This window comes from Rhopilema esculentum, chromosome 2 (assembly GCF_057945365.1).
Source record: "Rhopilema esculentum isolate cy_ngs chromosome 2, ASM5794536v1, whole genome shotgun sequence".
NCBI lineage: Eukaryota > Metazoa > Cnidaria > Scyphozoa > Rhizostomeae > Rhizostomatidae > Rhopilema > Rhopilema esculentum.
This window is the reverse complement of record NC_142816.1, coordinates 188408-206635: the sequence shown is the minus strand read 5'-3', so window position 1 is coordinate 206635 and position 18228 is coordinate 188408. Positions and strand designations below refer to the sequence as shown.

The window sequence follows — 18228 nt, the reverse complement described above, 5'->3', positions numbered from 1 at the left end:
GGAACACCAATTAATAATATTTGGTAATCCGGCGGACAGCCTTTTCTGCGTTTCTTCTTTCTTACACATATTTCACACTCGGGAGAGTACTTGACTCGGAAAAAGATAGGGGTGTGTGGAAGACATTTTTGCACCCCCACCCTTTTCCATAAGTAATTTGACGAAAATCTAACTTGTCCTTTAAAAGAAATTGCCAGTAACATGGGAAAATTATGCCAAAATGCACCTGATCCCTAGCAAATGTAACTGGAACATCCTCTTTCAAAGATCTTCAAAAACAGTAACTTGTTCCCACATATTTCTTGCTTATCATTATATATTTCCCTATTTTGATACCTTATCCCAGAGCTTTTATGCAGTTCATAATACCTTTTCCCATGATATTTATCTGAAAAGATACCCTGTGCTGCGAAAATTCCCGTCAACTATGGGAATGCCCCTCTCCGGCCAGCCTGCCAGCCTCTCTTTATCATTTTGAGTGCGTTTTACATGAGTCTATTGCGTAACAAATTTAAACCGTAGTGCATATTTGAAAATGCAACAGACGATATCGAGCAAAGAACACGCAAAGTTTACCAACAATATCCGAACATAATTGACTGTAAACCCTTCAGTTTAGAAAAATGGGCGATGACGAATGGGAGAAGCTTCCAACAGAAGATAAAGTTGTTCATAAAGTACGTTTATCTTGTGTGAGATTTTGTTTTCATCTGTAGATTTCTGATTGGTCTTGAAAGCTTGTCCAAGCCCGCGCTTTTTTATGTATTGGTAGCAAGGAAGTAATACTTTATAAAGTTTATTGAATTATGCCCAACTTACATTAACGTGTTTGACATTCTCCCTTCAAATCTCAAAGCTTCGATCTACTTTATTTTCTGCAAAATTTCTCGCCCACTTGATGAAAAGCAAAAATGCGCAGGGTGTCCTAGGCCCTTTTGGGTGTTTGTATTTTTCTGGGCGGTTCATTACACCAGCAAAAAAACAATTATTTACTGGGCCAGAAATTGTTAGTTAGGCTATGTTTAATGGTTTTTGATAAGCTCCAGCAATCAAATCGCAACTCATGATGTTTTTTCGATAACTGTTCACCATGCGTTAATTGTCGTCTCTATGAATTCTCAAGACATCCCTTAGTGGAGATTCTAACCAAGCATTTAAAAACGATATTTCAAGAAGATACAGGCATAGCTTTCAAGATCTAGAATGTCGAAAAATTTTTGAAAGCTTCAAAAAGCTTCATAATTATAATTCAAGAAGATACAGGCATATCATTAAATATCTACACCGTATGCTTGACTCCAAGAATCAAATCTGTTTTTATTTGATGCATTCTCTTCATTTGGCAGTGACCTACATAGAACATTTTAAGGCTATCAAATGAATAATCATATGCAATACCTGCACCTCCACAGCTAGCTAATGACATTGCTAGATAAGAGTATGCTAAAATTTTGTCCTGCCCCTCTATGAATCTTACTTGACAAAGAAAGTATGCACCTTAATTGCATTTAAATGCTAACTGTGTTTAATATACATCATTTGATTTCTCTAGCTGTGGAAAGCAAGAGTTGCAGGCTATGAAGAAGCCAAGAAGAAATTTCAAATGATTAGCAATGAAAAGACTAAAGAGTTTACTTCATATCTTGGTATTTTGAAGAAGTTTGTGACTGACAATAATGCAGTTGCACAAGAAAAAGGCCTACTGGCAACATTAGCTTTTGTCGAGAATTGTTCTGATTCCACCAGGTAAATTGTATATATTTAATTTAATGCACATTGTTGCTGATATTGTTCAGATGAGCATGAAACGCAATATTTAGGCCTATTTAGGCCTAATGAACAAACACAATAACAGTGTGTCTAGCTTGCTAGCAATGGATCCCGAGCAAGTGTGGATAAAGGGACAGCAGAGTTCATGTTGAGTAAGCGACAGCAGAGTTCATGACAGGGCACTGCTCTTTAAGCCATTATAGATTCTTTTTGGCATAACTATAGTACATAACAATATGAAGGTAGGTCTATGCATAAGAACTACCTTTGAGTGTAAGGTCATAACAAATGCAAATGCAAAACAATTTTCAAGAAAGTTGAGCAACATATTGCAATAATTTTTTGTTTATTGTGAATTAGGGTTTGCAGTGATGTTGTGTCTGGAGTTGTTACAAAAGTGCTTAATTCAAAGCCAAAACTCAAACAACTTGGAATGGACATTTGTTTGATGTACATTGAACTTGAGAAACAGGAAGTTGTCATGGTAAGTTAAAAATGTCTTTGTTCTAATTTATTTGCAGGCTTTTTGTGTCACCGTGAAAGAGTATAATTTTCAACTGGTTAGTGAATTAATATCAGGCCATGATTTTGTAAATAAATTAATATGATTTGTTAATATTAACACCATAGCAAAATAAATTGATTGAAACATAGCTAGTAGTAAGAAGCAGAAAATTAGAAACTCTAGACTGAATTTTGAAATAAAATTGCCTAAATTAGTAAAATCAACTGCTTAACTTAGTACAAAAACTTGGTAAAAAAGGGTCAATTTATTTGTTTCAAGAAACAAAAACTGACATTTTGAGATTTTTGAAACATTGTTGATTTAAAGATGTTACATCTCAAATTTGATGATTTGCTAGGCATATGTGATGATGTCACAGTATCAATAAACACTACCTTTTCTTCATTCAGGAAGAGCTAATCAATGGGTTTTCCAACAAACAGCCAAAAGTAGTTGCAGCTTGTGTTTCACTCACAAACCAGGCATTGCGGTATGACTATTCTTATTTTACTTTAGCTTTGAGAAAGTCACTCTCATAACCTTTATTTATATTACAAATGGATGGTATGACAAATATTGAAAGCGTGCTGATAGAACAACAGTCATCACATGTCTCATGTTTTCTGTTAATATATTCATACCATGCACCTTACATTGCCTGATTTTTGCAGGTGTGAAATGTCAGACTTGCAACGTAGAGCATTCCTGACTAGCACTTTATATATGACAGACTGGTAAAAACTTGAAGATCTTCTTATGTGTCAGCCATCTTGCAGCCAAAGGCATTAACATTAATATCTGTGTTAATGCGCATTATGCTGGTTGGCTGCCAGGATAAGAAGTGGCTGGCCCTGCAGATGACTTTGATACTTTTGTCTCCCAACAAGATTTAAATCAGGCAGCATTTAAATGACATCTGCTATCACATTTTGTTTTAAACTTCAGATGCTAGTATTTAGACACAAATATGCATCATTAGTTAAGCCTAAAACCAATGAAAATGTTTTTTCTTCAGCTGGTGGCCTTGTCTGCTTTAAATCACTTATCTACCAGAATTAATTCTTTTTAGTGAATTTGGCGGCAAGGTGATAACTATGAAGCCAATTGTTAAATCATTACAGAAGCTGTTGGAGCATCAGGATAAATCTGTCCGTGAAGAGGTAAATTTGCTAAGGAACAAAACCAAATTGCGGAATAATTGTTCCATTAGCTCAAATCTTCAGCCAAATCCCATCTTCCTCCTTCTTGAAGGAAATGAGTAGAAGTCTCCCTAAAAAATTTATGTTCAGTTGAGTCAATGTAATTTTTTTTAATGGTTGGTTGCATCAAATATCAGTCAGCAATGAGTAGCTTCTTAAACTTTGTATCATTTGAATTTCATGTACCAAGTGAGAAAAAGTAGGTCTCAGAAAATGCAACAATAGACATGGACTTACTGCTGACAACCAGGATGGGTATACCATCGAATGCACTGCTTTCTGGTGAATCATTGAATTCTGAGTAGACAGTCTATCACATCCTTCATCGAATGGTTTATTGGTTTACATGCTCAGAAACTGAGGACAAAAAAACCCAGTCATTAAACTATATACTGTTGACCAGTGGCGGACACGAGGGGGGTGATCGCCCCCAATACTTTAAAGGACAATGGTCTTTTGTTCTTGAACAATGAGACATGTGACATCATTTTATTAAAACAATAGGCTTGTCCCCCCCCCCCCCCCCCCCAATATTTGATCAAGTGACCGCCCCTGCTGTTAACATATATATGGTCAAAGTAAATGATTCTGGTATTCCCTCGTCTACTTCCTAGGCAAAATCCTTAGCAGTTGAGCTTTACAAATGGATCAGAGATGCATTGCGTCCCCAGCTGTCTAGTATCAAGCCAGTTCAGGTATTTTAGTTTTTGTACAACTAGCAAAATATTTTCATTGAACTGTTTGTTTAATGATTGAATTCTTTAAGCTTTTTAAAGTGCTTACGTTTTAAATGTGTTGTATTTTTGCTTCGAAATGATCTAAAAAAATTATATAGCACTTATGGATGTTAATTGTTTTTGCAGCTGAAAGAGCTGGAGGACGAGTGGGCCCAGGTTGATGCTAACAAGCCTAGTCCCACTCGATTCACTAAGACTGAACAAGCAAAGAGAGCTGCTGCCCCGCCACCGCAAGAGAAGACTGCCTCAGCATCAGATGAAGGTTGGTTCAGCTTTTGCTGCTCGTACAGGTCTTGCCTAAGTTTTTATATTTATGAGGCTATAAGTACTTTTTTATGTTAAGTTGCTCGATTTTAAAGCTTTGATTAACGTTTTTCATTAGGAATTATGTGCTTCTCTTTATAGTTGTTTGTTTACAGTATCCTAATTCGATTCTCGACAGTTGATGCCTCTGAGGAAGTGTCAGATGAACCAGATGAAAACATCGACCCATATGATTTAATGGACGCTGTTGATATTATTCCGCTCATTCCAAAAGATTTTTTTGAACAAATAGTAAGAGACGTGCTTGTACAATTTTTTCTCAGTCTATTGTATGATGTACCATGTGATTGATATTTGCCGTAAAACCCAGAAGGAAACGCCGGAAATAGTTCGAGTTAACAAATGTTTCCAACGTCGCAGGATTGGTTCAAGGCGAATGCATGAAAATTTCGTTACGGTTGTCTTAATTCCCCCAGGCTGCGGTTACCGTAAAAGCTCTATTATGCCCCCGGGGGGGGGGGCTTATTCATTTTTACCAGTCCTAGAGGAGGGACCTAAAAGAGAGGGGGCTTATTAATAATTTGAAGTAAAAATGTTTTAAAAATGCCCTTGTCTATTTTTTTGTTATAAAAATGTCACACAAATATTCTCAGCAAACTTCGCTAACTGCTTCGAAAGTCTAATTAATCAATTATAAGGTCCTCACCTCTATCAGAATCTCCAGGATCAATTGATAACCCTGGGACATCATCTGAACAAATTTATTAGGCGCAAAAGTGAGTCTTTTCAAGGGCCGTATTTAATGTACACGATCTTATTATCATCACATTCGTCAAGAGACCCAATCAAGGCACATTTGTTCTTTGTTTGACATCGGGGGCTTAAGTGGGGAGGGGGGGGCCTTAATGGAGCTCACAGCTTCGGAAAAGCAAAATTTGTTCCAGTTATCTAAATTTTACATTATTGTTTGTTGACCTAATCAAGGATAGTCGGGAAATGAAATATTTATGATAGAATTGACCAAGAGTACAGAATTTTGATCAAAAAAGTTACCATTGCAATTTCTTATTATAGCCCTGGAGTACCACACTTCTGCTCTGTGTACCTTATAATTGTTGTCTCAGTAATTGACAGTTATTTTGATTTCAAGGTGCAAACAAAGTGGTCAGAAAGAAAGGAAGCTCTTGAGGGCTTAGACAAATTAACGTCAAAGCCCAAAATAGAAGCCGGACAGTTTGGTGATGTAATGGGATGTCTAAAAAAGGTAGGAATCTCCTGTTTCGGTAAATTAAGTATTTTAGTTTTATTGTGACAACGTAGATGTTTGAATAGAACCAGGTTGTATATTTAGGAACTTGGAACTAGTAACTACACATCTAATGAAACGAGGTTACCCTTGTAAAACGTCTTCTGAACAGTCAAAAAGAACTATGGATTACTCATTACTTCACAGGGACTGTACCATGTTTCTTGTACCGTAATGAGAATGCACATTTTAACTACATTGGGATGCTACAGAATCAGGCAGTATTTTACATTATGCAAAGAACAAATGCCTTTTTCGAAGCAATTTTCTTTTCAATCTCCACATAGTATCTGCTAATTATTTATTAAATATACTAAAATGCGTGCGGTACAATATGATGAATTTAAATAACGATCAATGTAGGTAAATTGTACCAGGAAAATTTTTTTAAAAATAATTAACGACGTTTCGAGCATAGCCCGTTATCAAGTGAGATAGAAAAGCGATATAATAATTATTTATTATATTGTCTAACAAAGTACTGGCTCATTTTATTTTTATCTTAGTTTTCGTTATTTGTATATATTCAAATTTTGCTAAGGTCGTAGCCAAAGACAGCAATGTTGTTGTGGTTGCACTTGCTGCAAAGTGTGTACAAGGTCTTGCCAAAGGACTGCGAAAGAAATTCAACCCATACGCCCCCATGATAATCCCAGTCATTTTGGAGAAGTTCAAAGAAAAGAAGATGAATGTTGTCATTGCTCTGAGAGATGCCATAGATGCAGTTTTCTTAACGGTAGGAGAAATCCGCCTTGCAAGGCTGTAAAATTTATTTCCATCAAAGTATAAATCATAGCAGGAAAATCCGAGAATTGAACACGAGCAATATCGCCCTTTCTATGCAGTATCCACGGCTGCAAAAATATTTTTTTTCTTTCTGGAAACCTATGTAAGAAAATAAAAGTTTTCTACTAATTGTAAAAAAAATCCACGAAAATTTGACTCAATGTATTTTTTCGAAGTTTTAAACTCTCATTAATTTGCAATTACAAAATTTCTTTATCTCTTAATCTAATATATAACTAAATATTCATTTATTTAGTTTTTTCTAAGATATTTTGATTTGTTCAGTCTTGTTTTCTGATGTTCAGGCTTTTAATATTTTGTAGGAGTATTTATAGTGTTGGTATAAAATTCATTTTGGTAAAATTATTTCTGCTAAGTCTGAATATTTAACCTCGTGTCCAGGGTGCAATGCTTTTTGCTGCTCTGGCAGTATCTTTCACAATGAGAATGTCTTTTTTCACTTTTCTTTAATTAATTGATGGATTGATATAATGTTTATTGTATTAAGGTAAAAATACCACTTATATGCATGCTTTTCTTGAATTATAATTTATTATCCTTTACTAGGGTGAACAAAATAATTTTCTGATAATCATTCTAATATTGTGTAATTAGGGCCATTTTCAAAAGATCTGGTATGAAGCTAGCGTATAGTTTTGATTAGTGCATATACTTGGCAAACATTTCCACGGCCCCAAAACCAAAAAAGAAGATTGAAATTAAACATAAAAATATTAGAAAGAAAAATATCAACTCTTGAGTTAATACAAGAAGGGATAAATTGCGCTAAAATTATTAGTTATTTCAAGTTGCCAACAAAAGCCAATTCGAACATTCCAAATTAGTAATTTTGATGCAATGCTTTAATGCAATTTGGCAAGACGTTTTAATGCAATATTTTTCATCATTTCCACAGAAAGTTTTCCCTCATTTGATGTATTCCGAGACAGAGAAAAGTTTTTCTGTAACCATACTGCATGTGCCAATGTCACAAACTTAGCTGAGGCCTTAACAATGAGTAGGAATGCCCGTTTTTACATTTGAAAGTTTCTTTGTTGGGTGTTTTGAACTTGGATGTGAACCTGAATGTCTTCCTATACCTGTATCTCTTTGATATTTTTCTCTTGCCTTGGTTTGATTATTTTCTCATTGGTGAATTCTTTTCAGACGACATTTTCAAACATGGTCGAAGATGTAATAGCCTCTCTCGAAAGCAAGAATCCCAATGTGAAAGAAGAGACGTGCAAGTTCCTCACCCGCGCCATCAGTCAGTTAACCCAGGCTACATTACCCAAGCCAATTCTGAAGCAAATAACACCGGTTTTGATAAAGGTCAGTAATAATCTCATTTTTCATGGTTCTTTTTCTTTATTTTCAACGAGGCAAGAAAATCTTTTATTACAAGCTTGGTGTCTGAATTTGAAAACTAATCAATGGTTTTGTGTTTGGTTCAGTGACGGACACCTGGGGGGCAAGGGGCAAAAGGGCCGTCGCCCCCACCCCCAGTGTTTACATCATCTTAAAGACTCATTGCTAACAATGGTCCTTTGCGAGCGTGGCGACGATCCAAACAATGGCAGTAATTTTCTACGGATTAACCAAAATTGTCTAAAAATGCATTATGGGATGCTTACGTAGCGCAATGGCTCATCTTTAACAAAACAATAGGCTTGCTCCTCCAATATTTGACCAAGTGGTTTTTGTTCAGTTCCTTATCCAATTAAAGATAATCACAGAACAGGCTACCCAACGAAGAAAAGAGACAAGCCTTACCTGGAGCCAACTCTTAACGAACAGGGAAGACGGTTACGTTAAAAATATGGAACACACTGCAAACCGAATTATATATAGTTCTAAATATGAACACACTGCAAACCGAAGATAAAAAGGCGTATTACAAGAGCAGTGTTATTAAACCGACCAGTTCTCTGAGTGTAGAGTATATTCTATTGATGACATTGGAAAGGGCGTCTATTAGTGCACATGAAGAAAGCTGACTTCTAAATATGTTTGACGATTTTCACATTTGGATGAAAATCAACAGCTTTTCTACAGAGTCTTTGTCACACCCAATCATTCAATGCAGAGTCTTAAGGATAGCCACCTCCACCTATTTCACAGGGAAACGCATTTCAAGTGGAAATCAGTTTTAGATACGTAAAAGACGAACAAAAGAAGTCAAACTTGGTCTATTTGAAAGGGCACAATTCGCACCCTGTATCTAGAGGCGATTGATGTGAAAATCAAGATTCTCTGAAGCTATGTATTTCTAACTAAAAAAAAGCCATCGTTAATCGAATTTATGCAAGTCAGTGGCGGACACCTGGGGGGGCGAGTGGGGCGAGGGGGGCGACTGCTTTAGAGGACAATGGTCTTTTGTTTTAAAACACTGGGAAATGTGTCCGCCCCCGATGCATTTGTTTCCAATAATTGATATATATATATGTTATGTTTTGATATTTTAGAAAATGGATGATACTGTGGCGGGTGTGAGGGACAACGCCGCAGAAGCTCTTGGTACATCGATGAAGGTTGTTGGGGAAAAGGTCATGCTGCCCTACATCGACCAGTTGGATAAAATAAAAGCTGAAAAGGTACGCAATACTAGAGATCTTCACCCGGTAAACGTTATAATATGCAGTAGGAGTTTGGTATTATCTACACTGGGGTCACAAAAGTATGGAAGCGGTGCTAAAGATGGCGGCTCACAGAAGCCAAATGCCTAAAGCCCCGGCAAAACGACTGGACATTTTCACTGAACATGCACAGGACAAATGTCCAGCGTAAATTTTGCGTCGTTTTGCCACCTTGTCCAGTCTTGTTCAGCGATGTTGAGTGTTGTTCAGACGATTTTGAAGGCAGCCAAAAATGTTCAGTGGACAGGATTAAATTTCTTTTGTTCACTGATGTTGTACAGAAAATGTTCAGTCGTTTTCCCACTCTACTGAACATTGTCCAGTTCGTGCACGCGCAATCGATTAATGGTTTGGATTTGGCGTCAGTTTGTTTCCCATATTCAAATCTTCAACAAACTTTCCTAGTCAACACCGCGAACGAAATTGAAACAACGTTAAAATTCAATTCGACGAATAGCAGAAAAAGGCATTTCATCAGTAACGACGGGTCTTCTGAAGAGATTAGCTTTAGTTCCGATAAGGAATGCGATGGCAGAGTGCACGAGTACAGGGATTTTGATAAACGTAGCAAGTCCTAGCCATTCTTCTTCAATACACTCTAATTCATACGATAACACGGTTAGGGCTATGAAAAGTTTATTTTCAAAGGTAAAGTGATGCCCTGTTGCCAGTTTTCCCACCCGCATTCTTCAACAGGGAAAAAGTTCACTAGACAATGTTCAGTCGTTTTGCCACCATCGATATTTTCTTGATGTCCATACTCTGAGCAAGTGAGCAATGTCCAGTGTGTGACCAGTGCAGATGTCCAATCATTAAGCCGACAGGTTTTTAAAACAGAAGTGCAACGCTAAGGGGTTTTTGTAACGAACGCTTTCGCCACGAATTTTTTTTGCGGAACTATCCAATGGCTTTTGAATCAAATTTAATTTGAAAGATTACCTTACTGTTTTATGGCTAAAAAGTCAAGGAAACGTTTTACCGATGCTTCAGGAAATTTCTGGAAAATATTTTCGAAGGATTCGTAAAAAATGCCTCAAGGTACAGACGAACCTTAATAAGCATACGATAATTAATTAAACTTGAAACTTAATACGTGCACCTTTGTTCCGACTTTAAATATATTACCAAGAAGATCATTTCAGCTGGGATATCAGGTTTTAGGTTATTAAAAGTGATATCAGGTGAACAATTTCTAAAGCTTTCGTTTAGTGATCAAAATAGTCTTCTTGCTAAATAACATAGACGCTTTGGGTGTAGAAGATTCTTTTCATTAATTTCAAAAGGATAATTTAAATGCTGTACGTTTTGCTTTAATTTCTTGATTGCCATGTGCTTCGATAATGAGTAAAACAGAATTTAAGATAAAAACGTCTTTAACATCAAATGTAGAGCAACTCACCTTGTGTCAGTATTGAAACTTTGAAATTAAAGTGCACTGCTAGTGTCACTTTCTCAGTTATAACTTTTTCATGAAAAAGAAGCTTTAATCAGTTTGCTTTGAATTTCAACATTTTTCGTTCACGTTTCTTCAAGAAAGTGACACTTCGTGGTCATCTTTCATGAATACTCGGAGAATCTCTTGCAGAATTGTTTTGAAGCAATGCTTCAAAGTTTTGCTGGAATTTTCCCCTCAAAACAGCAAGCCAATAATTAAATTTTCTTTAAACCGAAAGTCGAAGAAATGGCGAATGCATTTTCCCGCCATATCCTATCGTTTCCAAGCCCTTTGCCTCATAATTCTGATTTTGAATTTGCTAAGCTTAGGCCCGTGGTCATTGTATGCCGCCATTTTGACCTACCGTTTCCATGTTTTTGCGACCCCAGTCTATTTAGTTATGTTTATTGTGTGAAATGTTGTATTCAACTGGTGGACCAAAAGCGGAACTGTTTATAACATGTCTCATCAACCCAGTCATTCACATCAGAAACTAAAATCTTTAAATTGTTAGTTTTCTGACATAGCTGATCTGCATTTCAACCTCTTTCAAATTGATCTTTCTTTAACTACGAAAGTAGTTTTCAGTTTCAAAATTGTAAATAATTTTTTATATATCTTGTAATATTTAAGCGTATTGTAATATTTTTTCCTTTTGGCTGGGAAAATTGGAAAGCTGTTTATTTTATATAAATGGAATTGTATTCCAGTTTGAGTATTTTTAAAATAAAATCCCAAAATTTCCGATCAAATTCAAAATTTCCATTACCTTCTTTAGGTGAAGGAGTGCTACGAAAAAGCAGAGGTTGTGACATCTGGAAAATCGACAAAAGCAGTTAAGCCAGCTGCGGCTGCCAGTAAGACGGCTAACAACCCTGCAGCCGCATCGAAAGCACCTGCAGCTGCTAGTAGTAGTACAAACACGGCTGCCAAGAAACCAGTAAAGAAGAAGCCTGCGGGCGCTGGTGCGGTGGGTATTCGTTGCAGCTATAATAGTATTGCTTACTTGCTAGTTGATATCCTTACGGAGAGTGAAAGCGTTAGCTCATTGGCACTCGCAGCTTTCATCTGTTTATTGAATGCAAAATTCTAGGGTAATTATCATTTGTGTCCCCTTGCCCAAGTTGATAAGTCCTTCATTGTCCTTTACTTCCTCGTGTGAACATTTTTAAACGAGATTAAGGTTTCAAATTCTCTTCCCAAAGATTCACTAACAATTATCAAACGCACAGTTTCTGCTTTGGACTATTGAAATGTATTTGACTTGCATATGTATGGAAAGCCAGTAAAAGCATATCCTAGCTAATTCAGAAAATTAATGGAAAAGTTAGTCGATTTTACGCTTTTAACAGTTAATTTTCTCTTTTCACAGAAAGCGAAAAAGCCACAATCAGCTCCTCAGGTATAAGCATTTTTTCATATTTTTGAATTGTTATTTAATATGGCAGGTTTGCCTTTGGACGTTTATTATTGAATTGTTAAAGTTTCCATCATACTAGAGTCACGTATTGTTGGTCTGCGTATTTCCCTTCTTGGTCTGCGTATTGCACTTCTTGGTCTGCGTATTGCACTTCTTGGTCTGCGTATTTCCCTTGTTGGTCTGCGTATTGCACTTCTTGATCTGCGTATTGCACTTCTTGGTCTGCGTATTGCACTTCTTGGTCTGCGTATTGCACTTCTTGGTCTGCGTATTTCCCTTCTTGGTCTGCGTATTGCACTTCTTGGTCTGCGTATTGCACTTCTTGGTCTGCGTATTGCACTTCTTGGTCTGCGTATTGCACTATGGATGTTCAGGTATCATAGCGCATTTGCAAAAACTTATTATAGGAAACCGATGAGTAAAGAAAGCAAGAGTGTAATTTTGTTTGTTTACAGGGAAAGAAAGATGGCGGCAAAAAAGCAAAGAAAGGCGCTGCTGCATATGCAGACGATGAGGCGGAACCAACCGAACAAGAATTATCGGTTTGTATTATTGAATTTGTTTGTCTCTTCCCTGTTCTAACTTTTTCAAATACAGTTTCGTTTCGGTATGTATCAAAACTACACATATGTATACCATTTTTCTTTTTCCATGTGCCAGTTTTTCAGAAGCGCAACTGCTCTTCGCTATGACTCTTTGGTCTGATCTAAGGGGTATGGAAAAGAATGTGTTTGTAGTATCATTTACTGGCGTGGAAAATCGTGGGACTTTCTTAATAAAATTAAGCTTCCCATTACTAGATCTGACCAGCAGCGAAGATTTTGTCATTAGGTTACATGAAGAAAATAATTAACAAAATGCCTTCCTGACTCTATTCAATTTAACGCTTTCATACTTAAAGGTTTCTTCAATATCCAATGCCATTTTAAGATAACAACACCGAAATTTTATCAAAACTAATGAGCTTTTGCATGTTCAAATAATTTAGATGACACATCTTCAAGGTTGTTTCATTGCCTTTAGTGTGTATACCCATTCAGGTACTGTATGTTTCCACTGCAAACAAAGTACTTTTACTTTTGTTTATGCTCTCTTCTGCCTTTTTTGCTTATCATTATAGGGGTCGCGAATACCTAACAACCTTGTCGTTTTAGCACTGGTTGGGGGTAATTATAGCCGCTCTAATTGAACATATTATTTTAAAGGAAGGAGTAGTTGAAGATATTGCACTGGAATTGTTTGGGGAAACAATTTGCAAGCAGATTGTAAGTGCAAACTGGAAGGAAAGACTTGAAGCAATGGAAGAAATGACAAAGGTTTACATTCTCTCTTGGTTTTCATAAAATATCCTAAAAGTCTTGCCTTAAGGAATAAATCACATGCCGGGAGGGCTTTCAGGGTTGTACCCCCCTTCTATGATAATATTTAGCTGCACTAGGCTAATTCAAAACTGTTGCCTAGACAACCTTTTGGCAATGGTTTGTCCTTGTTGAATGTGTGTTTTCTACATGTGACAGAACTGTTTGCAATGTCATTAATTGATATGCGAGATTTTTAACTATTTTGTAAAGGGCAGTGTTTTTTGTGATTATATGAATCAAATCTAAATAAGTATGCCAACAACCCCAATTAATAATCTTATCTTCATGATATGAACATAGTATCTGCATAAAAGGAACATAAATGAGCGGTGATTGAAAATGTTAGTTACATTGATAAACAGGTTTTAATCCGTGTTTCTCTGTTGCAGAAAGTCAACGTAATGACCCCAGATGCAAAGCAAACTCAGACAATCGTAAGGACGCTTGCCAAAAAACCAGGTTTCAAAGATAACAACATGATGGTATGAACAACAGTATAGATGTTTCACTTTGTAAATATCGTCTCTAATTCTGTGTAGGCTTGTCTAATTGTGTTTAAATAGTGTCTAGTATATAACTGCGCCTTTTTACGCTTCAAAGTGACTATTTCTTGCATACGTGTCTACTTTCTCCAAAGAAACATCCATACATCTTCGATTTTAGCGTAGAGAAAAATATCAACTCATATGCTTTTACTAACTTTGTTCTGCTTTTTACAAAAACAGACGAAGAGTAATATTTTCTAACAATTTTTGGAGACTTCGCGTTTTTTCTCTGTTTTTGGACTCTCTATGCTACTCTGTCCTTACTTATCCGTGGTTCTCTTTTTCAGGTTTTAAAAGGAAAATTTTCCTTACTTGGAATACTTGCAAAAGTTTCTAAACCTTTTTCACGCCGAAGTGCACTGTATGCAATAACTGGCTTGATAGAGAAAATTGGAGACATGAAAGTAAATATTTATGTTTGGTTGATATCCTATGTATAAAGTTACATAGTCTACAAATGCTCTCCTCTATGGATCTTTGATTTGTTTTGCTATGTTTAAAATTCGCCTGTATGTGGATATAGAAAACTGGATGTGAAATACATAGCCTGCATTGGTCTTGCTGTATATGCTAAACACAGACTCTTTCCTTATTGTATTTCCCAGCATTCCTCTGTTTTCGTCCTCTCTATTTATTACATTAAACTGTTGTTTTTTATATTTGCCAATCTAAGGAAAACGAAGCGCTCGTTGTCAGTTTCAAATTATGGTTCTGATTCCTCAGTGATTTTTTTGGAATAAGTCGTTATTGTCCATCGGCATAAAGACTTATTCCAATGATAATAATGCTTTGAAAAACGACTTGTTTCATCTCTCTTTACCGCTGTTGCTAGTTATCGTTCATCTTCAATCATATCTATTGCTTCCCAGTTAAAAGATGCTGTAAAAGAAACGCTCAAGATTTTTGCAGAAAACATATCATTGAATTACGTCAGTCTCAAGGTATGTATTTAGGCTATATATACCTCTGTATCTAGCAAACTTACTGAACCAATCAATGAATCAACCACCCAATCTATTAATCAATGTATCAACCAATCACTCATCATCGTTAATCCTTAGAATCTATCCTCATCAGTCATATCCTACATTTATAACACCATGCCCTTAATTACAGTTTTAATCTGAAAGCCATATTATTATTGTTATAAATCTATTTATCAAAAATTGATTGATATTCATCCCTAAAAATCTCCATTATTGATACCAGCCATTAAGAGCTACAATATTCGCTATTTTCACAAGAATTTGGTTTTCTGTATCCGCCCTCAAGACTTTTTAACCGAGATTTTTTTACCGTGTTTTGTTTAAGGTTGCTAAAGTGTCGAGTCAGGTAAAAAATCCAAAGACACAAGCTGAAGCGCTGGTTTGGATGTCTGAAGGTCTCAGGGAATTTGGTTTCAAGTATGTACCCAAACTATTTTTTATTTTTACAAAATATTTGTTGAAAGCTGAGATACGTTTTTCACCGCACATTTAAGGGCTTTAATTTACAGTTCTGAGAGAAGCTCCTTTTTGCCTATGTTTTAAGCATATTTTCAGTATATCACTTTATTTTGACATGTTGTTTCGTCCATTTCAGAATTGATATGAAGCCGCACATTGCATTCATAAAGACATCTCTACAAAACACTAACCCGGTACTGTTCCTGTCATTTTCATGCCTTTTCTTGCTGGATATGTCTTCTGCTCTCAATCATAAATCATTTATAATCACATCTTTGTCTTTATTAAAAGCTTATCTCGGCTGAATCGACGTCTTCGTTTGTCACTCAATTTACTTCATTTCATTCAGGCTATTCGTGGCGCTGCTGTGCAGTTTCTTGCAACATTATACCTCTACGCAGGCCCAAGCTTGCGAACAGTTTTTGAAGACGAAAAGCCAGCTCTGCTTCAACAAATTGATGCTGAATTCGAAAAGGTTTGCACAGCCTTTGATGATTCTCATAGGGATCTGATTCCTTAGAGAAGACCAATCTCTGTTTCTTTGGGAACGGTCTTTATGGTGTTTTTATGCAAATTCTGCTTTATTTAACATTCAGTGACGTTGGAACACGTTCTGAACCAATTCCCCCCCCCTAAACCAGCCCCCCTGTCAAACATGATTGAATAAGCGAAAATGAAAGTGATAGATTGTTTTGAAATGATAACGCTCTTTTTTATAAGAAAAATTTTTAAGAATACGGGCGTAAAATTTGTCATTTGATTTCATTTCACAAGCGAGAAGTTTTTTGCCATTTAGGGGTGCTTTTTTTCGGTGAATTTTCAAACTTGTCGGCAATTAAAGGATTTCTCATTCATCTTTTTGGTAAATGAGGTCTGAACACACCCTAAAGTACACTAGCTAGCAATTGCACTGCTTATTTTCGAGAAAAACAAATCAAGAACAGCCAGCCTGATCTTAAATTTACTGGTTTTTATAAAAACGAGTGTATAGCAAAGTTACATTGATAATAAATTTGCTTCGATCCATGCTCTGCTAAAATGTTCTGGGCCCGAGCCTTGTTCGCTAAACTAAGCCTTGTTCTACGACAGGTTAAGGATGAAAAGCCTCCAGCTCCCGTGCGAAAAGTACTCGGAGACCAAGACGACGAGGATGAAGAAGAAGAGGGAGCCGATGGTGAACAGGATGAAGACGCGGTTGACGGAGAGGCCGGTGGAATGAATGCGGATGACCTCGTTGACAGAAAGAACATCAGGTTTGCTTTCCTTGATTGACATACGCTTAATACCGCTTATATGATATTTTTATATGACGGCATATTATCGAAATATGCATGTATCAACAGCTTTGTTATGTATCAAATTACACTCTTTTGTATTTAATATACATTGCGACCTTACAATGCCAGATAAGCTCGGGCTGGTTGCATATCACTCAAATTTACTATTTTTGGATTATTGTTGCATTTTTAAAAAGGACGGTGTTAAATTCCCTGCTTCAAATCCTGGTATCAAATCTTCTTTGCCAAAGCAATTTCCTAAGCATTCACATTTTATACGCTTTCAGTTCGTCTGGCAAAATGGTGTAGTTGATCTTAATAAAGGTTTAAGAATGATTGGTGCCATCGAAAATACGGACACTAGATGAATAATTATATATTATTATAGAAGTCTGATTTGTTTTGTTGTTTATTAGCTATTATCAGTCGCTAGTGTTTTCACATTCCGGCCCTCTGTGAAATTTCATAAAATTCCCTTTTTGCGTGTAACAAAATGTTGCTACTAATGACTTCAAAGTCATGCATTCATAATTACATAAAGTAACCATGTGAAAAATTTTCTTTCCAGTGATAAAATAACAGAGGCCCTAATATCAAAACTAATGGACAAGAATTGGAAAATAAGAAATGAGGGTTTGCAGGAGGTAATTATTTCACAGTAGACTTTGCTTTTACTGAGTGTTGAGATAATTTCATATCCAATGAAACATTGGATATGTTACTGTTTGTGCCGTCTGTTCATCGCCGTCCAATTTTCTTCGTTACAGAGGACCATACTGTCGTATGAAGACCCTTTATTTGACTTTGAAGTTAATAGTCATTGTATATTTTGTAGGTCGTCGAATTATTAAAAGAAAACAAGTTCATAATGCCTGATATTGGTGAGCTCCCTATCGCGCTTAAAGCTCGTCTTGGCGAGAGCAACAAAAATCTGGTGCGTTTTTTCATTCTTTGATTTTTTTTAAACTCTTATTTTAAGTCGATAATAGTGGACATGTTTACATACGTACTTTATGTGTATTTTTTTCATCCTTCAGGCCCATTCTAAGAGTACAGATAATGGGCTAACGAACATACATTCAATTTTTGTCGCCTTAGGTGATGATATCACTAGGCATCTGTAAAACGCTGGCTGAAGGAATAGGATCGCAGGTGTCGAGGCACAAGGGCACTTTGCTGCTGGCCATGATAAGCACTATGAACGATGCAAAGGTGAGCAGTTTCTATTGAAGTCAAGACGCGATAAAAAGTTTCCGAGATTCAGAGCTGAATATATCATATGAATGATCTTCGCTTTTAAAATTAAGTGCAAACTAAAAATACTAGTTCAAATTTGAATCGAGGATATTCCTATCTTGGATCGAGGATATACAATGCAATGACATCGCTTGTCGTTTCAAATAAATCACATCCATAGCTGATAAAAATTTAACTTTTTTAAACGAGAGTTAGTTGTCAGCAGTTAAAGAGTTGTCCTGATGTCTGTAAAAGCTTGTTTGATATTATCGGCTGCATTTCAAGTCAACTAAACCCTCCTCTACC

The 18228-nt window shown here is 36.3% G+C and overlaps 1 protein-coding gene across 2 annotated transcripts in view; it reads left to right on the top strand.

Moving 5' to 3' along the window:
• Positions 1-512: 512 nt before the first annotated feature.
• The window catches only part of LOC135695410 (cytoskeleton-associated protein 5), a 32264-nt gene continuing 14548 nt past the window's right edge, over positions 513-18228 (top strand). For both annotated transcript variants that reach the window (XM_065214495.2, XM_065214494.2), the window contains exons 1-26: positions 513-677; positions 1553-1746; positions 2131-2254; positions 2686-2765; positions 3345-3435; positions 4089-4169; positions 4338-4473; positions 4654-4766; positions 5626-5739; positions 6323-6517; positions 7735-7899; positions 9033-9161; positions 11417-11608; positions 12011-12040; positions 12514-12600; positions 13264-13374; positions 13809-13901; positions 14252-14368; positions 14834-14905; positions 15276-15367; positions 15546-15603; positions 15759-15884; positions 16499-16662; positions 17255-17330; positions 17522-17620; positions 17785-17898. In XM_065214495.2, coding sequence (XP_065070567.2) covers positions 624-677; positions 1553-1746; positions 2131-2254; positions 2686-2765; positions 3345-3435; positions 4089-4169; positions 4338-4473; positions 4654-4766; positions 5626-5739; positions 6323-6517; positions 7735-7899; positions 9033-9161; positions 11417-11608; positions 12011-12040; positions 12514-12600; positions 13264-13374; positions 13809-13901; positions 14252-14368; positions 14834-14905; positions 15276-15367; positions 15546-15603; positions 15759-15884; positions 16499-16662; positions 17255-17330; positions 17522-17620; positions 17785-17898 — 2907 coding nt within the window. In that variant the 5' untranslated portion in view covers positions 513-623. The remainder of the gene's footprint in view (positions 678-1552; positions 1747-2130; positions 2255-2685; positions 2766-3344; positions 3436-4088; positions 4170-4337; positions 4474-4653; positions 4767-5625; positions 5740-6322; positions 6518-7734; positions 7900-9032; positions 9162-11416; positions 11609-12010; positions 12041-12513; positions 12601-13263; positions 13375-13808; positions 13902-14251; positions 14369-14833; positions 14906-15275; positions 15368-15545; positions 15604-15758; positions 15885-16498; positions 16663-17254; positions 17331-17521; positions 17621-17784; positions 17899-18228) is intronic.